Source organism: Bacillus rossius, chromosome 1 (genome assembly GCF_032445375.1).
Source record: "Bacillus rossius redtenbacheri isolate Brsri chromosome 1, Brsri_v3, whole genome shotgun sequence".
Classification (NCBI taxonomy): Eukaryota; Metazoa; Arthropoda; class Insecta; order Phasmatodea; family Bacillidae; genus Bacillus; species Bacillus rossius.
The window spans coordinates 304,734,434-304,761,258 of NC_086330.1; the positions used below are offsets into that span (position 1 = coordinate 304,734,434).

At 34.9% G+C, this 26,825-nt stretch overlaps 1 protein-coding gene across 3 annotated transcripts in view; it reads right to left on the bottom strand.

Moving 5' to 3' along the window:
* The window catches only part of LOC134527853 (fasciclin-1), a 222,445-nt gene that overhangs the window by 80,423 nt on the left and 115,197 nt on the right, over positions 1-26,825 (bottom strand). For all 3 annotated transcript variants that reach the window (XM_063360812.1, XM_063360815.1, XM_063360814.1), the window contains exon 7: positions 8,297-8,539. In XM_063360812.1, coding sequence (XP_063216882.1) covers positions 8,297-8,539 — 243 coding nt within the window. The remainder of the gene's footprint in view (positions 1-8,296; positions 8,540-26,825) is intronic.

Here is a 26,825-nt window from a genome sequence, read left to right on the forward strand (position 1 = left end):
TTACTACTATGAACATTTTATCCATGGAATAAACAGTTTAGTAGCTAAAGTTACTAAATAAATTAGTTTTTATTTATATATAAAAATTATATTAAATGGTGGTCTGTGACTAGAGAAAATTTGTAAATGGCGACAAAAACTCTAATGAGAAATGTGATTGGTCCGACCACTCTTAGTTACCCACTATTTGACATAATCTCGCTGTTTAATAAACAGACAACTGACTTGGGATCCGTGATGATAGTAAAAATGTTCTAGAATATTAAGAATTATTTTTTTGGTCACGATAAGTGACATATGTTCATAAAAAGAGCTCCAGAAATTAATATTTATCGTCACGTAAAAAACTAAGAAACATAATGAAACAATCAGTATTTATATGAAGCTACCTGAAAACTATAAATGCTGGAACAATTTATAGAATATTTATTGTATATATCCAGTTCGTGATTTCTACCATGACCACTACGACTGAGTCAAGTCTTTTAATATACTGACGAACTTCAAGAAAGTTGATAGCTATTGGAGAGAAGTAATCCATTGATTCTACAACTGTAACAACAAGTACCGGAGGAGAATTAGTTCTGGAAATAATTTGATGAACCAGAACACTATCCTTTAGTGAATTCTATGTCGACGAGACGGAGCTTGCCAGCCCTCGACAGTGACCAGTAGGAGCAGACTACCAATGATCGATGACTTCGTTTTTCCGATCTAAAAGCTATTAGAGTGGTCACCAGCACGAAACGCCAAACCCCATAGAAAGTAGGAATGTCATTGAAAATCATGGGAGTGCTGTCCAGGACCCAGGTGGTAGCCGCACAGTGAATTGAGGTAGCTTCAGTTGCAGAGCATACCAGAGACTTCAAGTACCTAGTAAGTTGACTTATAGAGTCCTGTTAATAAGTGAGATTTATTATTTTTTGTTCAATACTAGAGTGGAATAACTGACTTACACTTTAAAGTGACTATAATTTTATTATAAAGGACCAAATCATATAGAACTTTCACAGCAACACTTTATGTTGAATCCCATCTTTGCTGTAACTAAAACTGTTGTATGATGCACCTTAGTTCCGACCAATCTTAGATGTAACGTTAACGTCAAATGAACTATTGGAAATACTTGCTAACAGTTGATATATTTTGTCCAGAGGTCTAGCTTTAGCTGTGCCCATGATGTGGTATAACTTTTATACTGTAGAGAAGTGTTTTAAGTTTCCCTTTGATAAACAGTATTTGCAAATTAGAATCATTCATTTGATTTGCTGTGAAACACCTCTGTATCTTGCTTGAGTAAAACTGTCGTTACCTGAATTGATATATTGGTCATTGTCCATCGGAACTCTGTTACATTCGAATAAACACTACCTAACATATATGTACAATTAGCATAGTACACAGGGTTTATGTTATCATTGAGGTAAGTTACTCAATAGGACATTTGATGTTTCAAGTTGTACAACTGTGCCATAATTTTGTGATTCTTACATTTTTTCCATGGCAAGTTAATGAAAGTAGCGCCCTTAGGTATTACACATTATTAAATTATTTAAATAGTCGGCTATGAAGTTTTAATGTAACTTATTTACTGGTTAAGATAGCCACTGTTTTTGAGATAGTTCCACATACATTATTAAACAATTTCATTTCAGAATGAAATTATTTTATTTTACGCACATTTTATAAATGGATTACAAGTTATTTGTTCGGATACTAGAGACAATAAACAGCATCTATTTGGTGGGTTTTGTACATAAACTAGTTACAAAATCTATCCTATAATGTTGTCAGGAGACACAGTTATGAAGCCATAACATCCTCACAGAACTATTTAAATATTTTATATATATTTGTACATTATGTATAATTTCATGGTCATTCTTAGATATAGTTTATTTTTATTTTTTTTTATATACTGTTTTTAAGAGAATTATTTTTTGTTTTTCAACACATGTCAAATATTGCATTAATTGGTCACTCAAATAATACAATTTAAATAACTATTGTAAGACATTTAATATTATTTTATATATGTCTGGCCCTCCGATTTGTTTAAAAAAATTGATATGCCCACAGGTTGGTTTAAAAAATATCTGGCCTTCAAAAAGAGTGAAGTCGGCCACCAATAGTTTATAACGTTCTCAAAAGAATTAAATAAAACACTTATTAAATACACAATACCATTCAGGAGTGTTTGCAGAGGGAGAAATATATTCCCTTCCCCCTCAAATTCTAAAAAAATCTATAAAAATCTATCATTCTCACCAACGAAAAGGAAAGAAATTGAAAATAAAACAGTGAGCACAGTGATTCTCCCTCCACCCCAAAAAAAATATTTCTGTGTACGTTCCTGATACCATTTATAAACAATTACCCATGATTAAATAATGAATTCATTTAAAACCATTACCAAGATTACAAATTTATAAAAGCATATTATCTTAGGATACTACACCATTAAAAATTAAGGTGTTGCTCACCTCATTTTTTTGATAATTTAAATTTGTTTTCTTTAACTTTGTATCAGGTTAATAAGTCAGTTTGTTAATAAGTTGAACGGTAACGGGTTTAGGTTTATTTAATGTTTTTGGAATTTATTTTTAAACATTTAGAGCAATAAAATAAGGCTGTGTAGTATCTATGCTCTGTTTCTAATAACTGCCACGGTGCGGGAGTCTGGCAAGCTGGCACAGTGCGGCGAGGGAAGTGTGTCGGTGGCTAGTGAGATGAGCGGTTCGTGTAGTGCGAGCACGCGTAAGGATGGAACACAGCGGGGCTCCCGCAGCTCACTGGACACTACAACAAGGAACCAGCACACCACCTGCCAGCACTTCACCAAGTAAGTCTGTTCCCTTATGCCATGCCCCTTTGGATTACAAATACATGCTTCAGCAACAAACTTAGTAAGGCCCGGTACCCCTTTGGTGTTACGGCTTTAACGATCGAGAAAATCTTGCAAACCTCCGACAGGAACACAGTGTGGATTTTGTCACAGAACCTGTGTAGTTTACTGAGAAAGCCATGTTTTTGAACTGCAGCACGGTCACTGATTGTGCACGGAAAGCAGTTGGTTTTTTTTTGTTGCCTCGCGAACTAGTAACAGACATTTGCTTTATTAAGTCGTACCGTAAAAATGGCAGTGCATTTGGTTTGCAATCATTGTGCAACTTATATACACTGTGCAAATTCTAGCGAGTTAAGTCTACTGTGAAGAAACTGTGTGCACAAGTACTAAGAGCAACAAAGTTTAATATAGACTTTGTCAAAGGAATTTATTTATCCATTTTGACATGCTGTGAGACTGTGGGATACTATGTCACCCTGATAGACTTAAACTGTGCCGAGGTGGCACAGTCAATTGAATAGGTTTCTTGAACATCTGCATACAAACTTCATGCAGGCCGTGTACGTAGATAGCTATATCTGAATAGAGTCATATATGGTTTTTCGCACGGTGGCTCTGCGCAAGTGAATCGTTTGACTGGCAGCTGCATTTGGAATATTTTATTTTGGCCAAGAAGAATATTTTGTTAGACATATGTCCCATTTGCAAAAAGGCTAGGTATGTGAGTAATAAACTCAAAAATTTATATTTGGATTTAGCGAGTAAAGGTTTGTGCCAGCAAAAATTTTGTGTTTAATGCAATTTTCAAATCAAATTGTTATAGTATTTGATTTTTTGAAGTAATACTTCTTTAGGTGCGTTATGAAACAATTATAAGAGTGAGTTTTTACAATGCGCGCGCACCACGCAACAAAATTTTCACAGGATAAAAAAAAGCTTACACACAAAAAAAATTATATACATATATGCTTTTAAATCTTGTACTGTAATGATTGGTATTGATTAGTAGTCCATATTAATAAATACATTTAATTATTGTGAATATGTATTAATGATAGAAATTGTGTTTCTTAAAAAATGTTTCAAGTGTATTTATAAAAGTGACATTAGGTTATACTTCTTTAGGTGCATTATGAAAAAATAATGAGAGTAAATTTTTACGATACATGCGTAACATGTAACAAAAATTGACAGGATGAAAAATGTCTACACACAAATAAAAATTGCTTTTGATTCATATACTTTTGTGATATATATTGAATACTGGTCCATATAATCAAAAACATTTACTATTTACTGTGAATATTAGTGATATAAATTGTCTTTAAAAACTTTTTCACTTGTATTTTCAAGTGTATTTATATAAGTGAAGCTATGTTCCTCTACATATAATTTATTTTCATTATAAATTATTATTATTATTATTATTATTAATATTAATATTTTTAAAAAAAATTTTAAAATTAATAAATTAGAATAAACAGTCAAAATATTTATTGATTTTCAATATTAATTAAAATTTATCTTGATTATTTTACTAAATTATATTATTAATGTTTATATTAATATTGAATACTGAGTATTTATTTAAAGTTTTTAATTAAATTGAATTTATACTTTACCAACCATGTATATTATATCACTCCAGTCCTTTTTTATTATTTTATTTCTATTAATTATTTGCATGCAAAATTAAGGTAGTATTTTATCACGCCAAGTAAGTATAACTTCTAGTGCGCGTATATACGTAGGGCCCAATTTTTAAAATTAGATTTATTCATCTGTGCCATAGGCGTGCGCACGGTAGGTGCCACAGGTGCCTTGGCACCACCATTAGGGTTAACGTTATTTTGTTTTTTTACAAGCAGAAATAATACATACTTACAAAAATCCGTATTATTTCCAAAAAAAAATATATATGTTTTCCAATCGTGTCAAGTTACAGATATGTGCTCATAACACTATCAGTATATCAATTATCAATCGAACCAACTATACACACGGAAACAAGCCAGTTGCAATTACTTGTGTTCTACACGTGGGCCGCGGCTACGAAACTTCTGAAAAGTAAATACTTCTCCTAGTTCTCCTCGAATTACATAGAATGCGCGCTCGGTGTCCACTGTTCACTCCACTCGGCAGGCGCACGGAATAATAGCCGCCGTCCGCCGGGGTTTATTTAAAAAAAAGAGAGAGAGTTTAGTTAGTTAAGAGGATAGGCTTACTCGATGACTTATATGCAGTAGCCGACAAAATATTTTTGTTGTATTCCAAAAGTTAAAACTTTTGCCCACTCTTATTTGTGTATTTTTAATATTTTAATATTTTACATATTTAAGGTATGTTAAAAAAACTCCCTTGATTTGTTGATTTTAAAACTTAACATTTGAGGATGTTTTTTCTAGCATTTATTTGGCGTCTACAGAAAACATGTAAGTACGGTTTTTCAAAGCCACCAGCATGAATTCCGTGCAAACAATTTGTGCAATTTATGGCTCAACAAAGCTTAAAACTGTAAATATTTTAGTAGTTTTCCTGGTGATTATAACGTTCAAAGCCCTAATTTGTCATAAAAAATGTTAATATTTTTACATCTGTGTATTTAATGTTTTTGTTCGGAAACACCTTAAATAGCACCATTTTGCGCTTTCAAATCCAAATTTTTCCTTAGGCTCAGGGTCCGTGAATGACAGGTCTGTTCTGTAATCTGGCACCACCAATACTGAAGTTCTGCGCACGCCTATGATCTGTGCAGATATAAATTTTATCCATTTCACTCCGTATTTGTTTTAGTTAAAATCTGTCCAACATTTTAAAGCAAACCGAGAACTCACTCGGAATAGATAAGTGCCAGTGAAGTTGGCAGTTCTGGATAGAAAATGTTTTGAGTTTTCTTAAAATCTGTATTGCTCCTAGCTGAGTGGAGAGTTTACAGTACCTCTACTGAAGGAGGAGAGGTTGCAAAACCATATTTCAATAGAATAAAAAATTATTATAAACTGTTCAAACACATAAACAAGACAGAATAATTTAGTTCAAACACAAAAAACATATGTACTGTGCTGCAACAGAAGAAAACGTATTTCTTGCTCTACCATAGATGTTTGCATTTTGGAGGTCATTATTTAATTCTGCCTCTATTTGGGTCTTACTGGGAATGTTGATACATCATACCAGCAGTAAAATCTCATTTGTATTTGCCACTTCAAGTTTGCCACAATTATTTTTATAGGTTATATTGATGGCTCACGTTCAATTAACTTATTGGAATATTTACTACAAAAAAAAAATATATTTTCACCTTTTCGTTTTTAAGTTTCCAGTGCAATAAAATGTACATTCTAGGGCATATACAAATAACTCATAAACCAATTTCAGAACATTTCAGGACCTTTTAAAAAATATTCTTACAAACTTTTTATATCAGAGAGTGATTTATAGACACATAATAAGCAAAATCAAGCATAAACTGATATAGCTCTACTAATCACAGGGGTGTGCCAACTTTAAAATTAGAAAGATAAAACCTTTTCAAAGATAATTTCCATATAAATGAACACTCTCCGAGTAAGGTGCCAAAAAACAAACTGCATTTAACAAACGGCTGCTTTAAATTAATTTTGTGACTTCCAACAATGTTTATGTTTATTTCTGAGCATTTTTATGTCTTTTGTGACAATCTTTCTGTTTCATTACTTTTTCGTGACTTTTGTGACATGTAACACCTTGTAATTAATTATTTCTATCACTCAATGAACAGAGGGGAAAAAAATATTTTTAAGCTCTCCCAATAAAAATAATTTGGTTAAATGTTGTGTTATTAAATCTTTTAGTAGGATTTTGGTGTTGTGTAGTTTTATTCACTGAATTTCAGCATTCAAAAGAAATGTTGATCGACACAGTTTACAGGCAAAGTTTGTGAGCTTACAACAAGGCCACATGCCTACAACATGATGTGTATTGTTAATGTGAGTATTGTTAATGTGACAGACAAGTGTTATGGCTATTAATTCCCAAGACATTCACTAATTCACTACTACACTCAATTTACATGTTTCAAATCACTTTCAACACTATAGTTAAGGAGGCAAGACAGAAACCAAAAGCTGCCACATTGGTTTCATATTTTATGCCATAATAATTTTTAAGCTTTTGATTTTGAAAATTTGTCTTTGTTAAAGCATAGATCATGCATTAAGATATTTGTAAAAACCACATATTATAGTGCCTATACATAGTATTATTACAGTTGTAGTTATTCCTACAAATTAATTCAATACTAAATGCCAATGACTGCAGAGGAAACTATCTGAAACAACCAGTGACTACTAACTTCCGAAATAACATTTAATTATAAACTATGCTTTACCAAACACAAAATGTGAAAATTAAATAATATCAAATTGTTATAGCCTAAAATCTGCTGAAATCAAGATAAGTGTCTTTTGGTGCCTACCCCTGTGTCTTAAACAATTTCTAAAACATGGTGACAAACTAGACTTCAGGGTACTGCTGCACTTCAGGTTATTCATTGGTACTGCAAAGACAGAATTGTGCAGGACGTAAGCCATTGGAAAAGCCATGATCAGAATCACACCGAGGTCGTGCATATGATGAGGAGAGGGCGATGAAAGGGGTGGAGCATGACAGAGTACTGGGCCGTAGCGAACTGGAGCACCTGCAAACCCACTGCAACAATCACACCATCTAAAACTCATGAACACCCCAGGCATCACCCCGCTGAGAGGTGAGTGGTGTAATCACTCGACCACTGCAATCCCTCCCGTGCTCTTATTCCTTGTTTGGTTGGAAGAGATATTCATAACTCTGTGAACTTATTTCCAGGTGAATCACTCCCATACTCTAATACTGCTGCTGCTTCCTCATTGGCCTAATTTAGTGTTGAGTGAGCTTTTCTTCATGATCCAGTGTTAAGTTTATGAAAGCCTACCTGATTATTGGCCACCTCTGCCCTTGGTCAAAGGAGAGTAGTCACTTGCAAGATGATCGCAATACCAGCCGCCATGAACAGTGACAACAGATGAGTGAGCACAGCACCGTGAGGTCTAGCAAACAGGCCCAGGCCGGTCAACCAGGCTCAAAACAACAAAATTGAATCTTATATAATCGGAGGAAGCGACTGGCACAAAGAAGAGGCAAAAATTTTGAAGTTAAATAGTTCTCTGTGTGTTTGAAACATGTACTACATATTTACATAAACATCTAGCATGCAGCAATCACATCGCTTAAGTCAACCTGAAACACACATTTAACTGACTGTTTTGATGAGCACTTAATGAAACCTAAAAGGGAGGGATGATCGATCATATGCAACTTCCGGCGTTACACAGTTCTGATGGTTTCTCCGTGTAATGCCATCTGAAACGTGGACGAGCGACGGCAGTGACCGCGGAGAAGGCAACGAGGCGTGGCAGCACTGGCACCCACCTGGTTCACGTTCTGCTCGATGATGCGGTCGACCTTGAGGCGGTCGGGCACGAGGTGCAGGTCGAGGATCTCGCGCAGCTTCTCGCGGTTGCCGAACAGGTTGGCCAGCTCCTTGTCCGACCACGCCTCGTTGGACGGTGCGAACAGCGTGAGGTCGCGCATCGTCGTGATCTTGTTCATGAAGTCTCCGCCCGCATCCAGGATCACCTCGTAGAACTTGTACAGCGGGCCGTCCTCCTTCTCCTGCGGGCATCGCGCGGACCGTTCGCCAGCTGGCTCCCCGCGCGGTGACGTGACCCCGCCGGGGTGCCCGCCAGGTCGCGCGAGTGAACATTCAGTGAATGTCTCCTTTGCTAGTGATGAGGGAAGCCTTGTGATCAAGCTTTAGAGTGACCAAGGTAGGTTTTGCCTCGATTTTTCAAGTTCTACTTTTTTAAGGTCTGCATAAACTAATTTTAATACCTCATCTGTTTTCCCTACTTTTTCTGGAAAATAAAAAAAATCTATGACTTTTCCCTGGACTAGCCACGTTATTTCTCAGCGGCATGTAATATCTATAAGCCTGTGCTAGTATGTGAACAACATAATACATGATTTTTTTTTTAATATTCAATTAAATTCCAAATACTTTTTCTTTCATATAACTAGTATTTGTTGGTACTCAAAGAGCAGAAGAGCTGCGGCCTATCACGTTGTGCAATATATTAAACAGAAATTTAGGCACTGTTGTTAATTATGAAAGTGAACATCCAAGATTCAATTTGTTAATGGGACTGATATACCTAACCAGTATTTATAACAAGTAGCAGTAAACAGCAGAACTGCTTAAGTCCAGACAGCAGGACTATCTGCTGTCGGAAAATATTTTGATAAGATGAAAACAAAGCAAGCAAAAATAAAGGAAATTGCACTACTGAAAAAGTATTTATTTATAGTTGTGTTTAAGTATTTACAAATATAAATTGACGTCGTCCGGGCCTGCGGCCCCTTTGAGCCCGATACGACACCGCCCAACCACCATCTATATTCAAACCTCCCGCTCGTGCGTGCGTGTGTGCGTGTGTGTCTAGCCCGGCAAGAGGGCGCTTAGCTGCAGTGCGCCGCACCCCTAATTTGCTACGTTTTAATATTATTTGTAAACCCTTTTTGTTTTCATCCATCTTCGCCCCAGTGCTGTGTAGTTTACTTGTGTTTCCTTAATTTAAATAAGTTACCTTAAATAACTATAGACGTTGCCCGGGCGGACCCGAACAGGCACGGACTTGGACGAGGATAGGAATGCTTTTATATGAATTATCATTAAATAAGTAAATAGTAACAAACTTTCCATTGTCAGTAATTTTTATATATTTTTAATGTTTATCTGTAATTTACTCAACTTTCGCCGGGGCACGGAGTCGTAGAATACAGTAACGGTAATTGTGTTGGCGCGAAGGGCGCCATGTTGCCACCTGCGAGCGATGAGCTCAGCCCAGTCCATCTTCATCACTGACCGAGAGCAGACGCGCCAGCACCCCGGGGACCTCAACCTTTGTTCATCACTGACCAAGTAATTTCTGTATCGTTAATTCTTTTTAAATCGCTTTCGTTCGTCATCCTCGGGGCAGCTCTCGGTCAGCGGGCTGTTTAATTAATTAATTGTCTCAGTCGAGTTTTTCATCACCGTGTAATAAGTATACTTTGCAGTATGGCCACGTGTGTGGACCATGCCCTCACCTAAACCGATTCGTGCCTCAGGCTTTTTAACCGTGTAATGTGTAACGTGTAACGGGCGTGTAGAGAGACGTGTTAGTGAAATTAAATCTGGAGAATAAATATAAAGTGAGTACTTATTTAATCACGTGGTGAGTGAGTCTAGGAGTGTGGCGTGCCCGACGCCTAGAGCGGGCCAGGTCTGGGTAGCTAGGATAGAAAGGGCTGGTAACTCGTCCCCACTTGGGCTACGTCACGCCCTGAGTGAGAGACTCCGCCGGGTCCACGTGCCCTTCCACGTGGTGGCGCCCATAGTTAACATCTCGAAATCACCGGCAATGCGCGATCAGCCCTCAAAATATGAAATACATTTAACTCATATTTGTTCCAATATGATTTTAAAACTATTATTTAATGTTGGGAAAAAAAATTCCATCTTATTATTGCTGTCCAATAATTTGTAAAGAAGTATATAGTTATATTTTTATTAAAATTTTATTCATACTAAACAATTTATATTCTCCATTAATTTTATGTTAGCCCTTTTGTTGTCAGTAGCAGTACTAATTACTCCCTTATTAAATAATCAAAAAGTTTTTAACAATACCAGCACTTTTAAGTGACTAAAAAAGATTGAATTTTTTTTTTTGCCTATTTGACTTTCCATTTGACATTTTTTTTAGGACTTAATAGACTTTCACGACCCAGCAGACACCCTGAGTGCGGAACCCGAAAAAACTACTACTCACGTCCACCCTTCGACATTTCTGTTACTTGGAGACAATCGTTTCAACAAACAGTAATAAAACAGAAATAATATTGCTAATAGATTGAGAAGGATTTGTCCCCTTTGTCTTGGATTTTTCCATTTTCACTATGATCTTGATATTGAAATATCTATACCAGTGGTTTTCAACCAGCGGTCCAAAGTGACTTGCGGCCCGCTAGGTTGTCATGGTCTGTATACAAAATATCAACGAGCGTTATTTTTCTTACAACTTTCACAAAACATGAAGCAGACTAAGTTTAATTCAAATATTTAGTAGTACTTTTCTGATGGCTCACACTCTAATGGATGCATTTTAAAACTGATGCAAGAAATTTCACCTAAGTACCTTTCATTCATTAAAAGGATATAAATTAAAATTAAAAAAAAAATTTCAGTATTTTCTTGTAAAATTGTTTTGGCATCCTAAGTACGAATTGTTATGTCATTTTACTTTTATTCTATTATTTTTTAATATGATGATGTACCATCAATTCTTAATTTCAAAAATGTATTTAAGAAACCTTGATAATTTTGTTTGCCAAATTTAAAATACATACAAATATGTTTTATTTAAAATACAGTAACTTTATTTATTTTACTTTAGTCATTATTCAGGATAATTAAAAACATATCCTCATAAGAAAAGTCAAGGTAATGTTCTAAGTGATATGGTGCATGCGACACAGAGCAGCACACAACACTTGTACTGAGGAAAATATTGGCCCTCGATTCGAAAAATCCTGAGACTTCTACACTACGCAAATGTTACACATGACAGGGCATCATTTTCTTACCACGATTTCTGTACTTTGTGACAGTCTGATATTCACTAACAGGCTCCAGTATGCAACCACCAGAGAAGAAGTGAATGATTATTTCCCGTGTGCAACTACAAGTCATGATCACCGCACCAGTCCACCAGTATCCAAACCCAGGACCTCCACCCTGTCGAGACATGAAATGTAATTGGGACTTTTTTTGCGAGCTGTGGCTTAAGACTTGAAAAATCCTCGACAACAGGGACCAAAACACCTTAACACACACGTAACCGAAGGCCTATTAGTGGTCTTCTTGGACACGAAACTAGTCTTGACAACACAAACATTCAATAATCCAAATTAGTTTAATTACTTTACAAGAATTTTTTGATATTTTATAACCTTAAGTTAAATATCAACATGCTAACCCTCAAAATTTACAACTGAAATGATGTAACACTTTACAACATTATAAAAAAAAAAAAGATGAAATTCAATTAAACATTAATTATTATTAAAATTGTGAAAAAACAGTTTGAGACTGGAGATAATATTTTAAGAAGAAAATAACTTATGTGATTATATTCTAAAATGAAATAAATTAACTTAAACTAAGTGCATAAGTACAGCTTAACATGCTTAAGTATGCAACTCCATCACTTAAGAAGTCAGAAACAGCACAGTCATGTTAAGATTTATTTAAACTTGTATTACAAAGGAGCATGTAATGTTAAGTTAAGTAGTAACTACTTCAAGATGACATTACGTACAGGTTGGCTATGGACATCATTAGCTCATCCTGCATGTTTAGAAACAAGCTAATTAAGTTATACTCTCTTGCTTAGCAATGGTGGGTTTCACAGACATCGTGTACTAAACAACACATCTCAGACGAAGCCTGGCAGGCCTGGGGAAGACTCCGCAGCAACTCAAAACTTGTTCCAAAAGGAAAAAGATCTCCAAAAAAGGACATTGCCTCAAGTTCAAATTATTCTATATGTATGTGATAAACCTCTACAGCGGCCCTTTAAGACAAATTCACAATAACAGGGAACAAAACATGAACGAACTGAACGGGACCCCTGAGAGACAAATATGGCTAGCATTCAAAATTATATTTCAAAGGACACATGTGTATGAGTTGTAAATAAAAGGAATTTTGTGTAAAAAATTTAATTCCCTGTATGGTGATTAAATTACGCAATGCAATGATCACGTGTAATTATTTTGTCACATAAATGCAAACAAAATAAATTTAATGTTTTCTTCAAATATTTTGGATTACCTAATTTTGTTGGTACATCTATGAAGAAGTTTCTCATCATCATGTTCACTTATGAATCAAAAGCGGTCACCTCGCCCAAACGGGAAGCAGACGGGAGTCGGATAAAAAGAAGTTGGATATTTTCATGTCTGTTCCCGGGCACCACCTGTCGCCTCACTGTCACTTGCACGGCAGTGCTGCTGTGGATCCGGCCCAAAACTCAGTGAGCCCTGCGTTGACCTCGACTGCGAGAATGGTTACAAGGTTGACCGAAACACTTCACTGAGCGTGCCATTGCAGTGTGTGGAGACCTACAGCTCTTATACATTAATGTTGGAACTAGACCCATTACGTTGGGGTTTCATGCACTCACTTTCGCTGTAAGTCACAGCTTTAATAGATACTGCTAACTTTTTCCTGCACAATGCTTTGAAAAAAAAAGTTTAGAAATTTTTTCAAAAAGGTTTAACCAATTAAAAAAATTGTATGGGACTGTTGATACCTTGATGCCTCAATACCCATTAATACTATACTGAATTAATATTATCATGTATTGATATAAGATATAACACTATGATATTTAGGTCATACTAAAAGAAAATGTTTTATTTCATTTTGCAAGCCAGTACAGAAGTCTTCAGCGTTCCACCAGCTACAATCGAGTCAGATTGGTTGTTCAGTGCAGCTATCAAAAAAATTTGTAAAATTTGTGGAACTTAAAACATAAACAATACATTGTTGTACAATGTTATTTTTAGGGCACACATCATATTCATGTGAAAATGCTGTACCTAATTCTACATCCAGTTTGATTAAGTTATTTGCATTGAATTTTTTTCTGCTACAAATTAATTTGTTTATTATAATTTGAAAGAACAATGTTTGATTTACTGATGAGACTAGAAGTCATCAGTAAGAACAAAAGTGAAACAACGGAGGAACACATCGCAGCCAGCGCGAGATGGTGAAAGGTGGAAGTTCGGGAGATGCCACACAGTCACAGCTCTGTGTGGTCTCTGGGGCTGTGAGAGGCGCCTGAACAACTCAAACAGACCAGATCGTAAATTGACATCAGACTCCACAACATCACGCTGCACATCTGAAATAAAAAACCACACATAAAAGTTCACTCCTTCAAACTCAACCCATACATCGTCGCAGCTCAGAGGAGTGAGGGTGCATAGCGTGAGCACGACACATGTGTATGTACACGGCGTACGTGTGGAACACGCGAACACGTGTGCATGGCAAACTTGTGCGAGCTAGCGAGAGACAGATTGAAAGAAATGGCGGGGCCGACCGGTACCCAACGTCATCCTGAAACAACTACGTGACTAAGCTACGAGGGAAACAGTTAGTTGGAAAAGGCTGAGTACTTACAATTCCCTATTCTCAGGTCATGCAGTCCACCGAGAAGATGATTGATTACATGCAAAGCAAAGAGAGAGGGAAAAAATTACATTAATTACAACGTAGGAACATTGGAAAATCAAAAACCACACACAGATGTCACACACAAACAGTACCATAAGCAGGTGTAGAGTAGGAGGCAAGAAACCTGTGTTGTGTTACAGAAAAAGTGGCACAAACTGCCGATTAAAAAAATAATATGTAATCTGGTTATTTGAATACAGTTCTACAAGTCTGAAGTTCACAATGATACCAACACTCCAAAAAATAAATATCTAACTTTAGTAAACTGTTATTTATAAATTTCTTTAAAACTTCCACACTTATTTAAGTTACACATAATCACTAATGCATAATGCTTAAGTTTAGGGCAACACACCGGGTCGTATGTTTTTACTTATTGCCTTTTGCGACAAAACCAAGTCTTACCTCTAAAGAAATGATAATTTTGCGAGTTCACTTCATGATTGAATAGCACTTTTAGTTGTTTGATTTTTAGCCAAAGACATGAGATCTGAGCCGCTGTGGATGGTACCAAGTCAGTATGGAACACCAAAGAACATTTACTCTATTCAAGATAAGACATCCATTTTGACAGGTACTCAGAGAACATTCAGACGACAGCTGAACATTCCTATAAAATTAACAACACAATTATTGATACCGGATTAGCTAGACTGGGGCCACAGGAATCTGTGTGTGTGTTGTTTATTACAATGTAGTGTCCAGCCCTTGAAGCCTGAATGTTTGCCGAGGCATTTGTCGAAACAGTGACCTCTTATCTTGAACAGAGTGTAATGGGCCACTCACGCATAACCTAGCCTCAGAAGATTTATACAGGCTGTACAGAAATATTAATCCAGTCTTATTGTGAACTGAACTCGCAAGATATCCCATGGAGACCATTTATGCCCTCCAACGCAAGTACGTGCTACACTAGACTGCTACACATGCCCAATACGAATATTAATATTTAAAAAAAATAGGAAAAAATTTTGCATTTTGAAGCATGCTTACTTTTACTAACATGATTAAGTGTAAAAAAAGTGTTATTGTAACTTTGTTTTTCCATGCATCACTACAATGCTACTGCGTTTGCACAAGGCAAGAGTTTGCAAAAAACTGAATCGCAGTTGGTCTGATGAATTAACTCTAGAATCATAGTGATTGACTTTTAATGACTTCAGAAAGTAACGTTATATTGCTAATGAAGTTAAGCTGCGTGCTTCCCCAAGCGAGGTGTCTTCTGGATTTGTAGATAAATAAAAACTATTTCTTCTTGATATTTACGTAATTTTTTTACAAAAAAGAAATCCAATGCAAAATGCAAAGTATAAGTATTTCACTGGTTTTTTTTCCTCCTAAGCAACAACAGCACACTTCCTCTTACATGTAACATGTGTTACAATCAACATTGTAAGGATCACTTCAAGACATACATTACATTACATCCAGTGACATTGCATATATGGAAACTGATGCTAAAGCACAGTGTAACAAAATTTAACTACGCAATATGAATTGCACTACACTGAATTTTTAAAAGTATGATACTGATATTATCGACCACTAATTTTTCAGCTATTCGACCATTAAATTAACCTTTTTAAGAATGCATAGTATGTCACGAATGATGAAATTTTAAATACCCAAGTATCACAATGACATAGACGTCCAAGATTTTTGTCCCCCTCAGAATGCAATAAAGCTCATAGTTTATGCTAGGTTATGTTTCTGATCTTCACTCTTCTACAATTAATTTTTATTTATTTATTTATTTGAAGTGTTTAAAGTTGCATGGTAATGCACAACGGCTTAAGGCAACGGACCTCTAAAATCATAGTGGACTCTGAGCTCATAACATAAGGCACGTGAGGTGTTGGAGTCTAGCTCGCAACCCTTGCCACACACAAATGATCCTTAAGTGATCATGGCCAATGAAAAACCTTCCTGAAATGAAAATTGTGTCTAAAGTTATTATTTTTAATGTTTACATCAATTGTTTAATATACTTTTCATGTGCATTTTGGATGCAAGTTTAGATACAAACACAAGAATGGTTTTATGTACTGTTCACAAAGTAATGTCAATAATAATACGTGTTATGCACTAGTCTTTGCACCCCGCTTGGAGAGCCCATTAAAAACCAAGAAAGAAAGCTTTCTACATTCATTAGGTAATCATGGCATCTACAAATACCTAGTGAATAAATTTGTAGATTTTTTCAGAACATTACAATAAAAAAATTTTCAACATTTTTGTATCACAAGATCAATATTTATATAACATAATATGCAAAATCAAACACAATATGAAATAAATATACTATTTGCAGGAATTTGCCAATTTTTAGTTAGTAAGCTAAAACATTTTCAGACATAATGGAACATTATTTAAGTGTACAGCCATTCAACTATTTTATTTTATGTGTGACTTTTATAAACTGAAGTGAGGAGCCAAAAACCAAAATGCACTGTTACTCATTATTTAGGAACCTTTTCATGACTTTCATGACCAGTTCTTCAGTTTCTTCACTTTTTTTTTTAATTTCATGACCAGTGTTTCAGTTACTTCACTTGTTTGTGACTTTCATGAATAGTCATTCAGTTTCTTCAGCCTTTCTTGATTTTCATTACCAGTCCTTCAGTTTCTTCACTTTTTCATTACACTCATGACCAGTCTTTCAGTTTTTTCACTTATTCGTGACTTTCATGACAAGTTTTTCAGTTTTTCAACTTTTTTTTACCTTTCATGACCAGTCTTTCTGTTTCGTCACTTTATCTTGACTTTCATGATATTCATGACCAGTCCTTCAGTTTCTTCCCTTTTTTCATTGCTTTGATGGCCAGTTCTTCAGTTTCTTCACTTTTTCACAACTTTCATGACCAGTCCTCCATTTACTTCACTTCTTCGTGACTCTCATAATCAGTCCGTCAGTTTCTTCACTCTTTCATGATATTCATAACTGGACCTTCAGTTTATTACTTTTTCATGATTTTCATGACTAGTCCTTCAGTTGCTCATTTTTCATGAATTTAATAACCTGTACACAACCTGGTTATTTAGCTAGAAAGAATAATTACTGTTCCGCTGTTTCAGCTGCCAAAAGATTAAAGATTTCAAGTGCACAGCAATTAAGCTAAAAAAGTGTCCGCAGTTGGAAATTACAATTATCGTTTCGCTAGTAAAAAAGTATTTTAGAAATCCTCTCAGCCTCATCTATTGCTAACTGTGCACCGCCTAATGCTAATGGATTATACAGAATGTTGCCAGACTTCCTCTGTTGACTTTATGTAAGAGTAGCTTGAAATTTCCATATATCTGTTTCTTTACATTATAACATACAATTAGAATTTTAAGTAAAACTGATTAAGTTCACTCTTGCAAAGACTGGGGCCAAGAGTTTATACTCACTCATAAGTAAGGTTGGGAAAAGCTTGATACTAAAGCAGTAGGAAAACTATATTGTTAACTTGCCATATAGTTTTTTTCGTATTGAGTTTGAATTAAATAGTTGAACGATGATGTAAAAAAATTTGTGTATCACAACTTCTAGTTTTAAATTTGAAGCAAACTTTGGAGGTTGAGACTGCAATATGAGAATTAATTAGCAAGTATGATAAATAATTGGAAAAAAAAATTATCTTAATTTAAAATAACTATACTAAAAAAAATGTAAATGCCTTGAAAAATTATTTCATTCCTACAAGAACTTTATTTAGCCCATAAATAAGAATAATTTCGTCTTACAGAGTAAATCTTTACATCATTCTTTCAACCAGCAGAGATGTTTTAAAATTTGCATGTAGATTTAACTAAACTTTATGCAGATAAATTAACTGCCCTTTTTTAAACTCCGCTGAACTATATAAGTAGGCCAACTGATGCACAGGATGTAGAATGCTGTGTGATGGCTGTGGAAACACATACAAAATTGCTTCCACAATCACATTTTCTAAATATGTTTTCATAACAATCTGCAATTAGCGAATAATAATAATCCAACATGAAGTTGAAGCTGACTCTCAGTAATGAAAGTAGCTACTTTGCACTGAACAGTTACTAAATATAAAAATACTTATAGGGATCTGATAGTTTATCATTTAAAGAGAGGTACTCCATAATGTTATCCCACTGTACTCTGAGACACTGCGACTCCCCGGATACACAGATGTCATGGTCAAGGCACGGCAGTATTGTCCACCAAGGAGGGCAGAAAACACCTGTCGCCTGATGGATAGGTTCATGCTGGGCTTGCCTTGCGGCCAAGGAGACAAAAATTGACTAAGGTTATTTAGAAACTTCTAAGTGCCATCTCTGATTTGCGATGAGTGACCCAAAGATGCACCAATCCTCAGTTACATGCCGTAATTTTTCAATTTCAGAATTGGCTTATTCTCATTCTGTTTGTGGGTCCAAATTATCGTAACTGAAGCGAAGAGTTAGTTGGGTTCAGCCAGCCACATTATTACTGTAAAATATTTTTCTTCGTTTAGTGAAGCAATATTGTGAAGTTGCACGAAGATGAATTGTTCGAGGGTGTGACTGACATGTGCATATGCAGGCTGCCCATTTGCAGCGAGTAGAATTCTGTACTGTCAGCATCTCTAAGGGCCTGTATTACCACCCACAACACGTTCTAAAATTCTACCACTAGCATGCAAAAAATATTCACATTCACATATAAAATGACACAAATCATAATTTCTACAAAAAAAAATTTATCTATATTTTACAGAGCCTAACATGACAAAAAAGAACTACCCATGTCACTGGTTGCGGTAAACCTAACTACTAATTCAGCACTTGCACAAAATGTGTTTTTTAAATAAAAAAAATAGATTTTTTGTAGTTTTCGTGGTTAAGCCAGAAACAGACTACTCCACTGGTATCAGTCTGTCAATGCTGAAAGTGGACTAATGTTACTGGATAATGCAATGTCTCTTGTATGTATGCAGGCTACGAAGGGGAAGAAACAGCAAACTGAGTCAGTATGCCTTCTTGGAGCGAGTTGACTCTGAGCTGTCGAGTGGCACCGGGCTTGAATCAGCACGGACTGCTCCCAACGCCTCGAAGGATCTAACCAGTCTTCGGGCTGATGGCCAAGCATACCATACTGCAGATAAGTCATGATGATCACTGACATCCATGCAGTTCCTCATGCCAGAGGTGCCGTGTCTGCACCTGTGCACGGTGGCTGTTCAAATAGCAGCAGTGCAAGTGCCGCAATGGAACTAGTGGTTTTTTTATTATGTATCATGCTTAAGGTTCATGTGTGCTAGTAAAAGAGTTTTATTATTTAATCATATGACTAAAATAATTTAAGAAATTTTAACCTAGAATACTAAATTCTCAGCTTACATATTTAATTTTTGATTTGCGTTTTCAATTTGGTAATGAATTTGTTTTTATATTACACTGTATTTTTAAGTTAAATACTGTTCTCTTTGTAATTCACGCTTGGCACCAAAACCTCATCACAACCACCAGATCACAGACGTGTCTCTGCTACTATTTCTGTTCCTCTTGGGCACTGGGCAAGCACGCGTGCGCATGGTTCGGTCGCCTCACGGGCTGGTTTCCTGCCGACAGGCAACGAGCAATTGTCGGTGAGTGTGTGTGTGCATCATTATCAAGCGTAAGTCCGAACTTAACCCAGGAGTGTTGCACTGACTCAACAGGAGGGTTGTCACCGTGAGTTAAGGTGGTTAGGATGTCTTGAGAGCCTTTGGGAAAGTACCTTCCTATCACTGAGTGCGAGCCAGGATTTGAGTGTTTAAATCAAATAAAAATATAAGCACAGTTAATTGCTTTTAAATGGTTTTATAAATTTGGTAAGAATTTATCTATTGATTTTGAGAACCTTAAGGCTCTGTCTCACACGTCATGTTGATTTTTTTTTTTCATTTTTTGTTCGTTTCTTTTACTAAAGAGATTTTTCTGAAATTTTAACTCTATACCTACGTTGCATTTGTGTTTTTTCCAACAATATTTTCAACAGATATTCACTTGGTGTAATATAATGGGTGCAAAAAGATGTGCAAATGATAATAATTTTGAAGACTTACGTGTTTTTTTACCCATGGTATTACACTAAGTGAATATTTGTTGAAAATAATTGTAGCAGAAGAACAAATGCAAGAGAGTATAAAGTAAACATTTTTAAAATAGACCTCAAATAAAAGTAATAATGAAAAAACAAAAAAAATAACATGGCATGAGACTGAGCCTAAAAGGCCAACTTATAATGCGTGAATTAAGAGCAAAACATTTTGAATTAACCATTAGTTTACCATTTGTTGTGAAACTCTTCATTTTTTTTTTGGAAACTATTCTTAAATCAACAACAATCTGGTTTATCCAAAACTGTAGAAACCTTAAGTGTTTCAAGGTTTTTGGGAAGAAAATTGTATCTATTTTTGTATAACAAACTAAAATTCAAGAAATGTACTGTCAAAGCTACATTAGAATGGTTAATTAAAACTGTTCATCACATGGTTTCATGCTCTCTCAAAACCATTAAATAAAAGCATATTGAAACCTTAGTAAAACCTATATAACCAATTAACTAAAGTTTTTTTAAAAATTATTTTAAATCATGAATAGAAACTATTTATGGACACTGCCGCCATAAGGTATCGCAAATTATCAGCCACTTGGGTGACATCACGCCCAGAGTGTCCATCCTCGTGACCTTGGACTACCGAATGAGCCCGTCATTGCTACTTCATGCTGACTTCCTACAAGCGAAGACAGTTTGGCTCTGGCTTGGCTGGTGACAGGGACCCGAGTAGTTGAAAACACAGTCTTAACTCAGAAGTTGAAGGCGGGTTCCAACTCAGGCTAAACTGAGATGGTGTACTCGACCAAGCTAAATATAAAATTATTTAAGAATAAACATTAGGGGAAAAATAGGTATGTTTTTCATACCTAAATATATTCACCAATCTAAAGATTATTTTTTTTTTTTCATTTTCCTCCTTTTATGAAAATGTTACACATGAAATTACCTAAAATATACTAAGCAAAATAACTGAAGCACTGTGAGATCTACGAAAAAACAAACAGCTGAGAAAAAAAAGATTAAAAAAAAGATACACAAATATGGGGAAAGTGCAGCTGTCAAACCTTGCTACAAATCCTTACTCCCAAAAATCCTATGGTAGTGAAATGTATTGTCATTAAATTTTCTGTAGGCATTTATCTAAACAATTATATTTTTATGAATAGAGGATATACATCTAGTGTTAATTGAAAACAATAATTATTGGCTAGAGAGACAAAGCAGTAATATGTTCGAGAAGTCAGTATTTGGAGGAAATGCTAGGTCAAGAACTTTGCTTGGACACTGACCATGACCATGACATCACTGCAAGTCGAGAAGTGTCAGCAAATTGTGGTGTTCCGAGCCGGCCTTAAGCGACTGCCACAAGGCTGGCCCAGCGCACATGATCCCCTGCACTACCAGCCTAGACTAAGTACATAAGCTACTGCAAGATTTACACAATGTAAATGTGTGGTCAAACTACGATTGCATCTTTACGCCATCACTATTAGCAACAAGTTTCAGTAAATAAAATAGTACAAAACTGTTGTATTTTTGGCTGAATAAGCAAGAGACAAATTCACTCAGGTGATTGGATATGGTGTAGCTGACTTTACATAGCTTAAACTATTTTAAAAAATAAATTCAAAAGTATAAAATAAATACCCACAAAGTGACAGATAAACAAACCACCTTAGATGTATCATCCATGCAGAAGTAAAAAAAAACAAAAAAACAAGAACACTATATCAAAAACTGTGTTGTAACTATTTACAAGGGCATGCTCTCACGTCTGGTTCCGCCACGTCGTGTCACGGGTTGCTCTGTCGTGGGAGCTTTGATGCGCAAACTCTACCAAAACACTACTGCATCAACACTAGCCAACTGGTTTACTTGCTAGCGCAAGTCAACAGAACGAAGGTCGAAATTTGTGTACGTGTTGAGGCATATCTTACAAACAACCAGATACAAAAAAAATATATATATTCCCCAAAAGCTTGCCAAAAAATTACAGCATTATCTACCAAAAAACATTCAGATATGTAAAAATAGTGAACAAGAATATAAATAAAAAATACATCCAAATGAGTTACGGCCTACTGAGTCAAGTTCAAGCAGACAAAAAGAATATGTAGGCGTTTGGAATGTACGGATGTAGAAGGCGGAATAAGGAACTGTTCAGTGGAGTCATGTTGGTAGAATGCTTGAGAATATTTGTAAGGTGTTCTTTACCTGGAATGACTTCAGGACATCCAAGTAATTGTAAAAAAAAATAAAAAAGTAAAAATAATTCACTTAGTAATAATATAAATGGTATGTTATCAGTATCACGGTGCATCCTCGATTCAATCACAGCAGTGTGAGATTTAGCATGGCAGTTGACATACAGATTTGATGATTTTAGCTATGCTTCCTAAGTATTGAAATTGCATCATCAATGCATTTAAAGACCAAATCTGATTCTGAAGTATTAAATAAATTAACTTTTCTTTTTCACACAGAATCTCTCTTCCCTTAAAAAATAAAACAAATTTTGATACTTAAAACCTTTAGATTTGTTATGAATATTATGATAGATGGCAATAATTATTTTAGCACAAGTCAATATGAAATATGTAAATCATGTTCAACTGTTATAAAATATAAAACCACAAAACAGAACTGAGGATCCATAAGCATGACAACAGGATTGAGTTTGGAATCAGAATTGGTGAAATAGAGTAATTCAAACATCTGTACAGTGAAGTCAAACTATAAAATATGAAGATTGTTACAAAGACAAAAATTTTTTTTCCCATTGAAAAGTTATTGGGGCTTACTAGTCTACTGTTGGTGCCCCAAAAACAAATTGACTCCAGTATTGATTTCACAAAATAAAACATTGGTAGGTATTTCTTAAGTAACCAAAGAAACAACAGTATAAAGTTATAAAAAACTCAGAGAAAATAATGTAACAGTCTTTAACACTGAATATTTTCTCGCTGAATATGATAAAAGTTAAAATGCGTTGAATCGAGAATGCATCATATTGTATGTGCATGTAAACTGTATAAAAGAGTATTATATAGCTATGAATAAACAGATAAAACAAAACTCAAACTATTAACATGAAAAAATATATTTAAAAAAATGTAGGAGTGGAATTTCACATATAATTTCTCATTAACTAGAAATTGTGTTTAGGAACATTTGTTGAAAAATGGTCACTTACTGCAATGTAATGCTTATAAAATGTACTAATTCTCATAAAACACAAATATGATAATAAAATTACTACTACCACAATGTAAAATTCTGGTACTAATTGTTTTTATTCCACTTCCACATTTAAAACTATAGTGTACTGTAGACACTTGTTGTGTTGTTATCTGTAAGGTAAGGTTTTCTAAGTTTTCCCTTGGTCTGTGAAATGCGAGTGATGTTGCTAGTTTTTGCTGGATTTTAGCATTAAAGGGAATTCATCACAAATGGAAATTTTCTAATTGTACTCTTGTGATGTATAAAACAACACATCTATTTACTCCAATAAACTAAGTCTTAAAAAAATTTACTCATTCCTCGCACTTAGTGTTACAATCTTCAAAAAATTTTAAATCAAAAGGTTTTGGTAAAATTTAAAAGAGTTACAACAATTTGGAATGGGCTCTGTATTTTGTCTGCTAAGGGAATAGTTTATTTTTTTTTTTTGTTTTGTGACTTAATTTTGGTAACCCCTTTGGTCTTATCAAAATTTCTTTCAGACAAAAGTTTTACGTAATTTTCAAAGTTATACAATTTTGAATGTATTCGATAATATGCCTATTAAGGAAGTAATTAATTTTTCTGTCTTTCAACCATAATTTTTTTCTTTCCCTTGCAGTAATGGTTGATTGTATCAAAATCAAATACAATACTATTTCTTACCTAGTGATTTGAAAGCCCTAAATGAAAATTTATCATGAATAATGTGATCAAGATTATATGAGGCTACCTAAAAAATTACCTTGGATTTGTGGGGTTTAGTTTACATAACCTGTACTTGAACAGTACGGTGCTCAGTTTACAATCATTCGTAAAAAAAATTGCTTTTAAATTACAATAATAAATTTATGGATTTAAATAACTCTACTTGAACTTTACTCGATGTGAAAAGTAAGTAATTTTAATAACTTAACTTGATCTTAGTTGAAACTAAAATTCCTAGCTCAATCATTATAGTGAAAAAAATTAAAGAGTTTTAAAGAATTTTGGAACTGGAATGTAAAAGAAAGGAAAATGAATACCCATAAACCATTAACATAAATTACAAATAGAAATAATTAACATTTAATAAATGAAAGTTTTTTTTAGGGATGTCTTTCAATAACAACAGACCAAGGCTTAGCAACAGTGATGAATCCTCTTTGCATCAGATGGCAGGAACAAGAAGACTGATAAAAGTGGCTTGTGTTCGGTATGGTGTTTCTTTATGCCGAACAAAACAAAAAAAAAACAAGCTCTGGTGTCTGTGACAGTACAATATAGATTCATGTCAGGAAATATGTAAATGTTTCACAAAATAACGACTGTGGACAGAGTTTGGCATTGTGCGTATTTTGAGATCATGTGACTGCACACGACTCACAGGGAAGCCTGACATTTCGCACTGACATAGCATGCATTAGGTACTGCCAACAAAATAAAACTGACATCAACACCCTCGCCCAAAAACCTAAATGTACAGTTAAGATAGTGCTCATGAGTTAGTGATAATTTTTACTTCATTTTGTTGGCAAGATTAGCTATAAATAACAAATTAAAGTTTGTGGAAAAAATAAACCTCTTGAAACTCCCATAAAAAAATTAAAAAATGGCATATTACGTTTTTTCAAAAGAAATCTCGTGGTTAGAAATAATATTTACTGAAAAGCAACAAACTAATAATATATGTTCTTGATAAATACCACAACAGCATAAAGGCAAATAGAGTAAAATAATTAACCTATTTTGTAAACATTTCTCAATGCTCCCCTAAGCTAGCTGTAGGTTTGTGTTTGTAATTGGATGTTGTCTGGCTTTTGAACTTCATAAAAAGAGTTCCTAATGATGTGTAATGTAGATCTCACAATTGTGAAGCAAAAATTATTTTAAGAAAAGATGAAAAATTTTGCAAGTGTATAGCAGTAAACAGTAAATTCATTTAACAAACTAATATGTAACTTGAACAAAACATTAATTAAATTTTAAAGCGGGATTAAGGTTTTTCAAATATTTCAGCATTCTTTTGAAATGCATAATGACAAAAGATCAGCATTGCAGAGCTGACATATTTGTTAACACTGCTTGTCTGTTCTTCATAACAGAAGCTCTTTAGTAGATGGCGTACAAGCCAGACAACACCGCTGAATGCCCTGAACGGCCAAGTGAAACTAAGGCACTCCAGAGCACCTGCGTCCCACCATTCTGGTTGAAGTTTCCTACAGGTTCAATGAAATGACTCCCAGGAATCGCTGGGTGCCTTGCCCCGGGCTGAGACTGGATCTTTCCTGTGTTTCCTTGACCAGTGCTGTGTACTCCATCTCTCGTGACTCTAGTCCACAGAGCATTCAGCTCGGTACACAGAGATCCCACCACGCTGCATCACAAACATCTAGTGCTAGCAGATCTCGAGCCCATGGTAGTCATCCAGCCATGGGCGGTGCTAATCCCGCGTCTAACACTGGAGAGTGTGCAGGACTTGTGGAGTCTAGCCTGGAGATGGAAGATACTGTGAAATGTTTAACTGATGGAAAAAGAACTTTAAAGGTCCTGTCACACTGTCAAATTTTAACTTCATAACACCTTCCAATATGTTATGTCAAATAAAGTTGGAGGGTAATGATGTCACCAAAAATGTCACTAGCACATCCATGTTTGTTTGACAAGTTGGATGACTTCAGTTTTCATAAAATATTTTGCATATAGGACAGGTTCTAAATCATGGTGGATGTTTGATGCAATCGGCCAATCAAAATCATATCTTGCGAAAACGAAAATTAATCCGTTTACGTCTCAACGATTCTTTAAAATGGTGAAGAGCACATAGCCAATCAAAGAGATTAGAAAAGTTAAATAACTTAAGTATTTATATGAATGTCATATAAGAAAACATTTTATGCAAAAATGAAATTGTGTTTCCACAACATTAAAAAAAATCTCTGATCATTAATTTCATTATGTAACCAATAGTATTGCATTAAAATTTATAAATGTTAAAAAAATTTAAAAATGCAAAAACATAATAACACGTACATAAATTCCATCCAGCAATATGATAAATTATTTAATTTCAAAATTGTGAAGAAAAAAATTGATAAGTTAGAAATAACTCAGACTAAAAATAAACTTTAATAGTGTGACATATTAAAAACATATTTGAGGTTATCTGTCCAAATATATTTGATGAAGAAAATTGTAAGCTATTTTCCAACAAATACTACCCCTCTAACTTACTGTCAAATAGACTGGAGACAATTATTTGATAGTGTGTCAGAGCCTTAAGCCATATCTACACTGGGATCATTCAACAGATGAGGGGAGATGAGATGAGGTGAGGGCATTGGGGTGGGAGAAGGTGAAAACATAGAGAACAC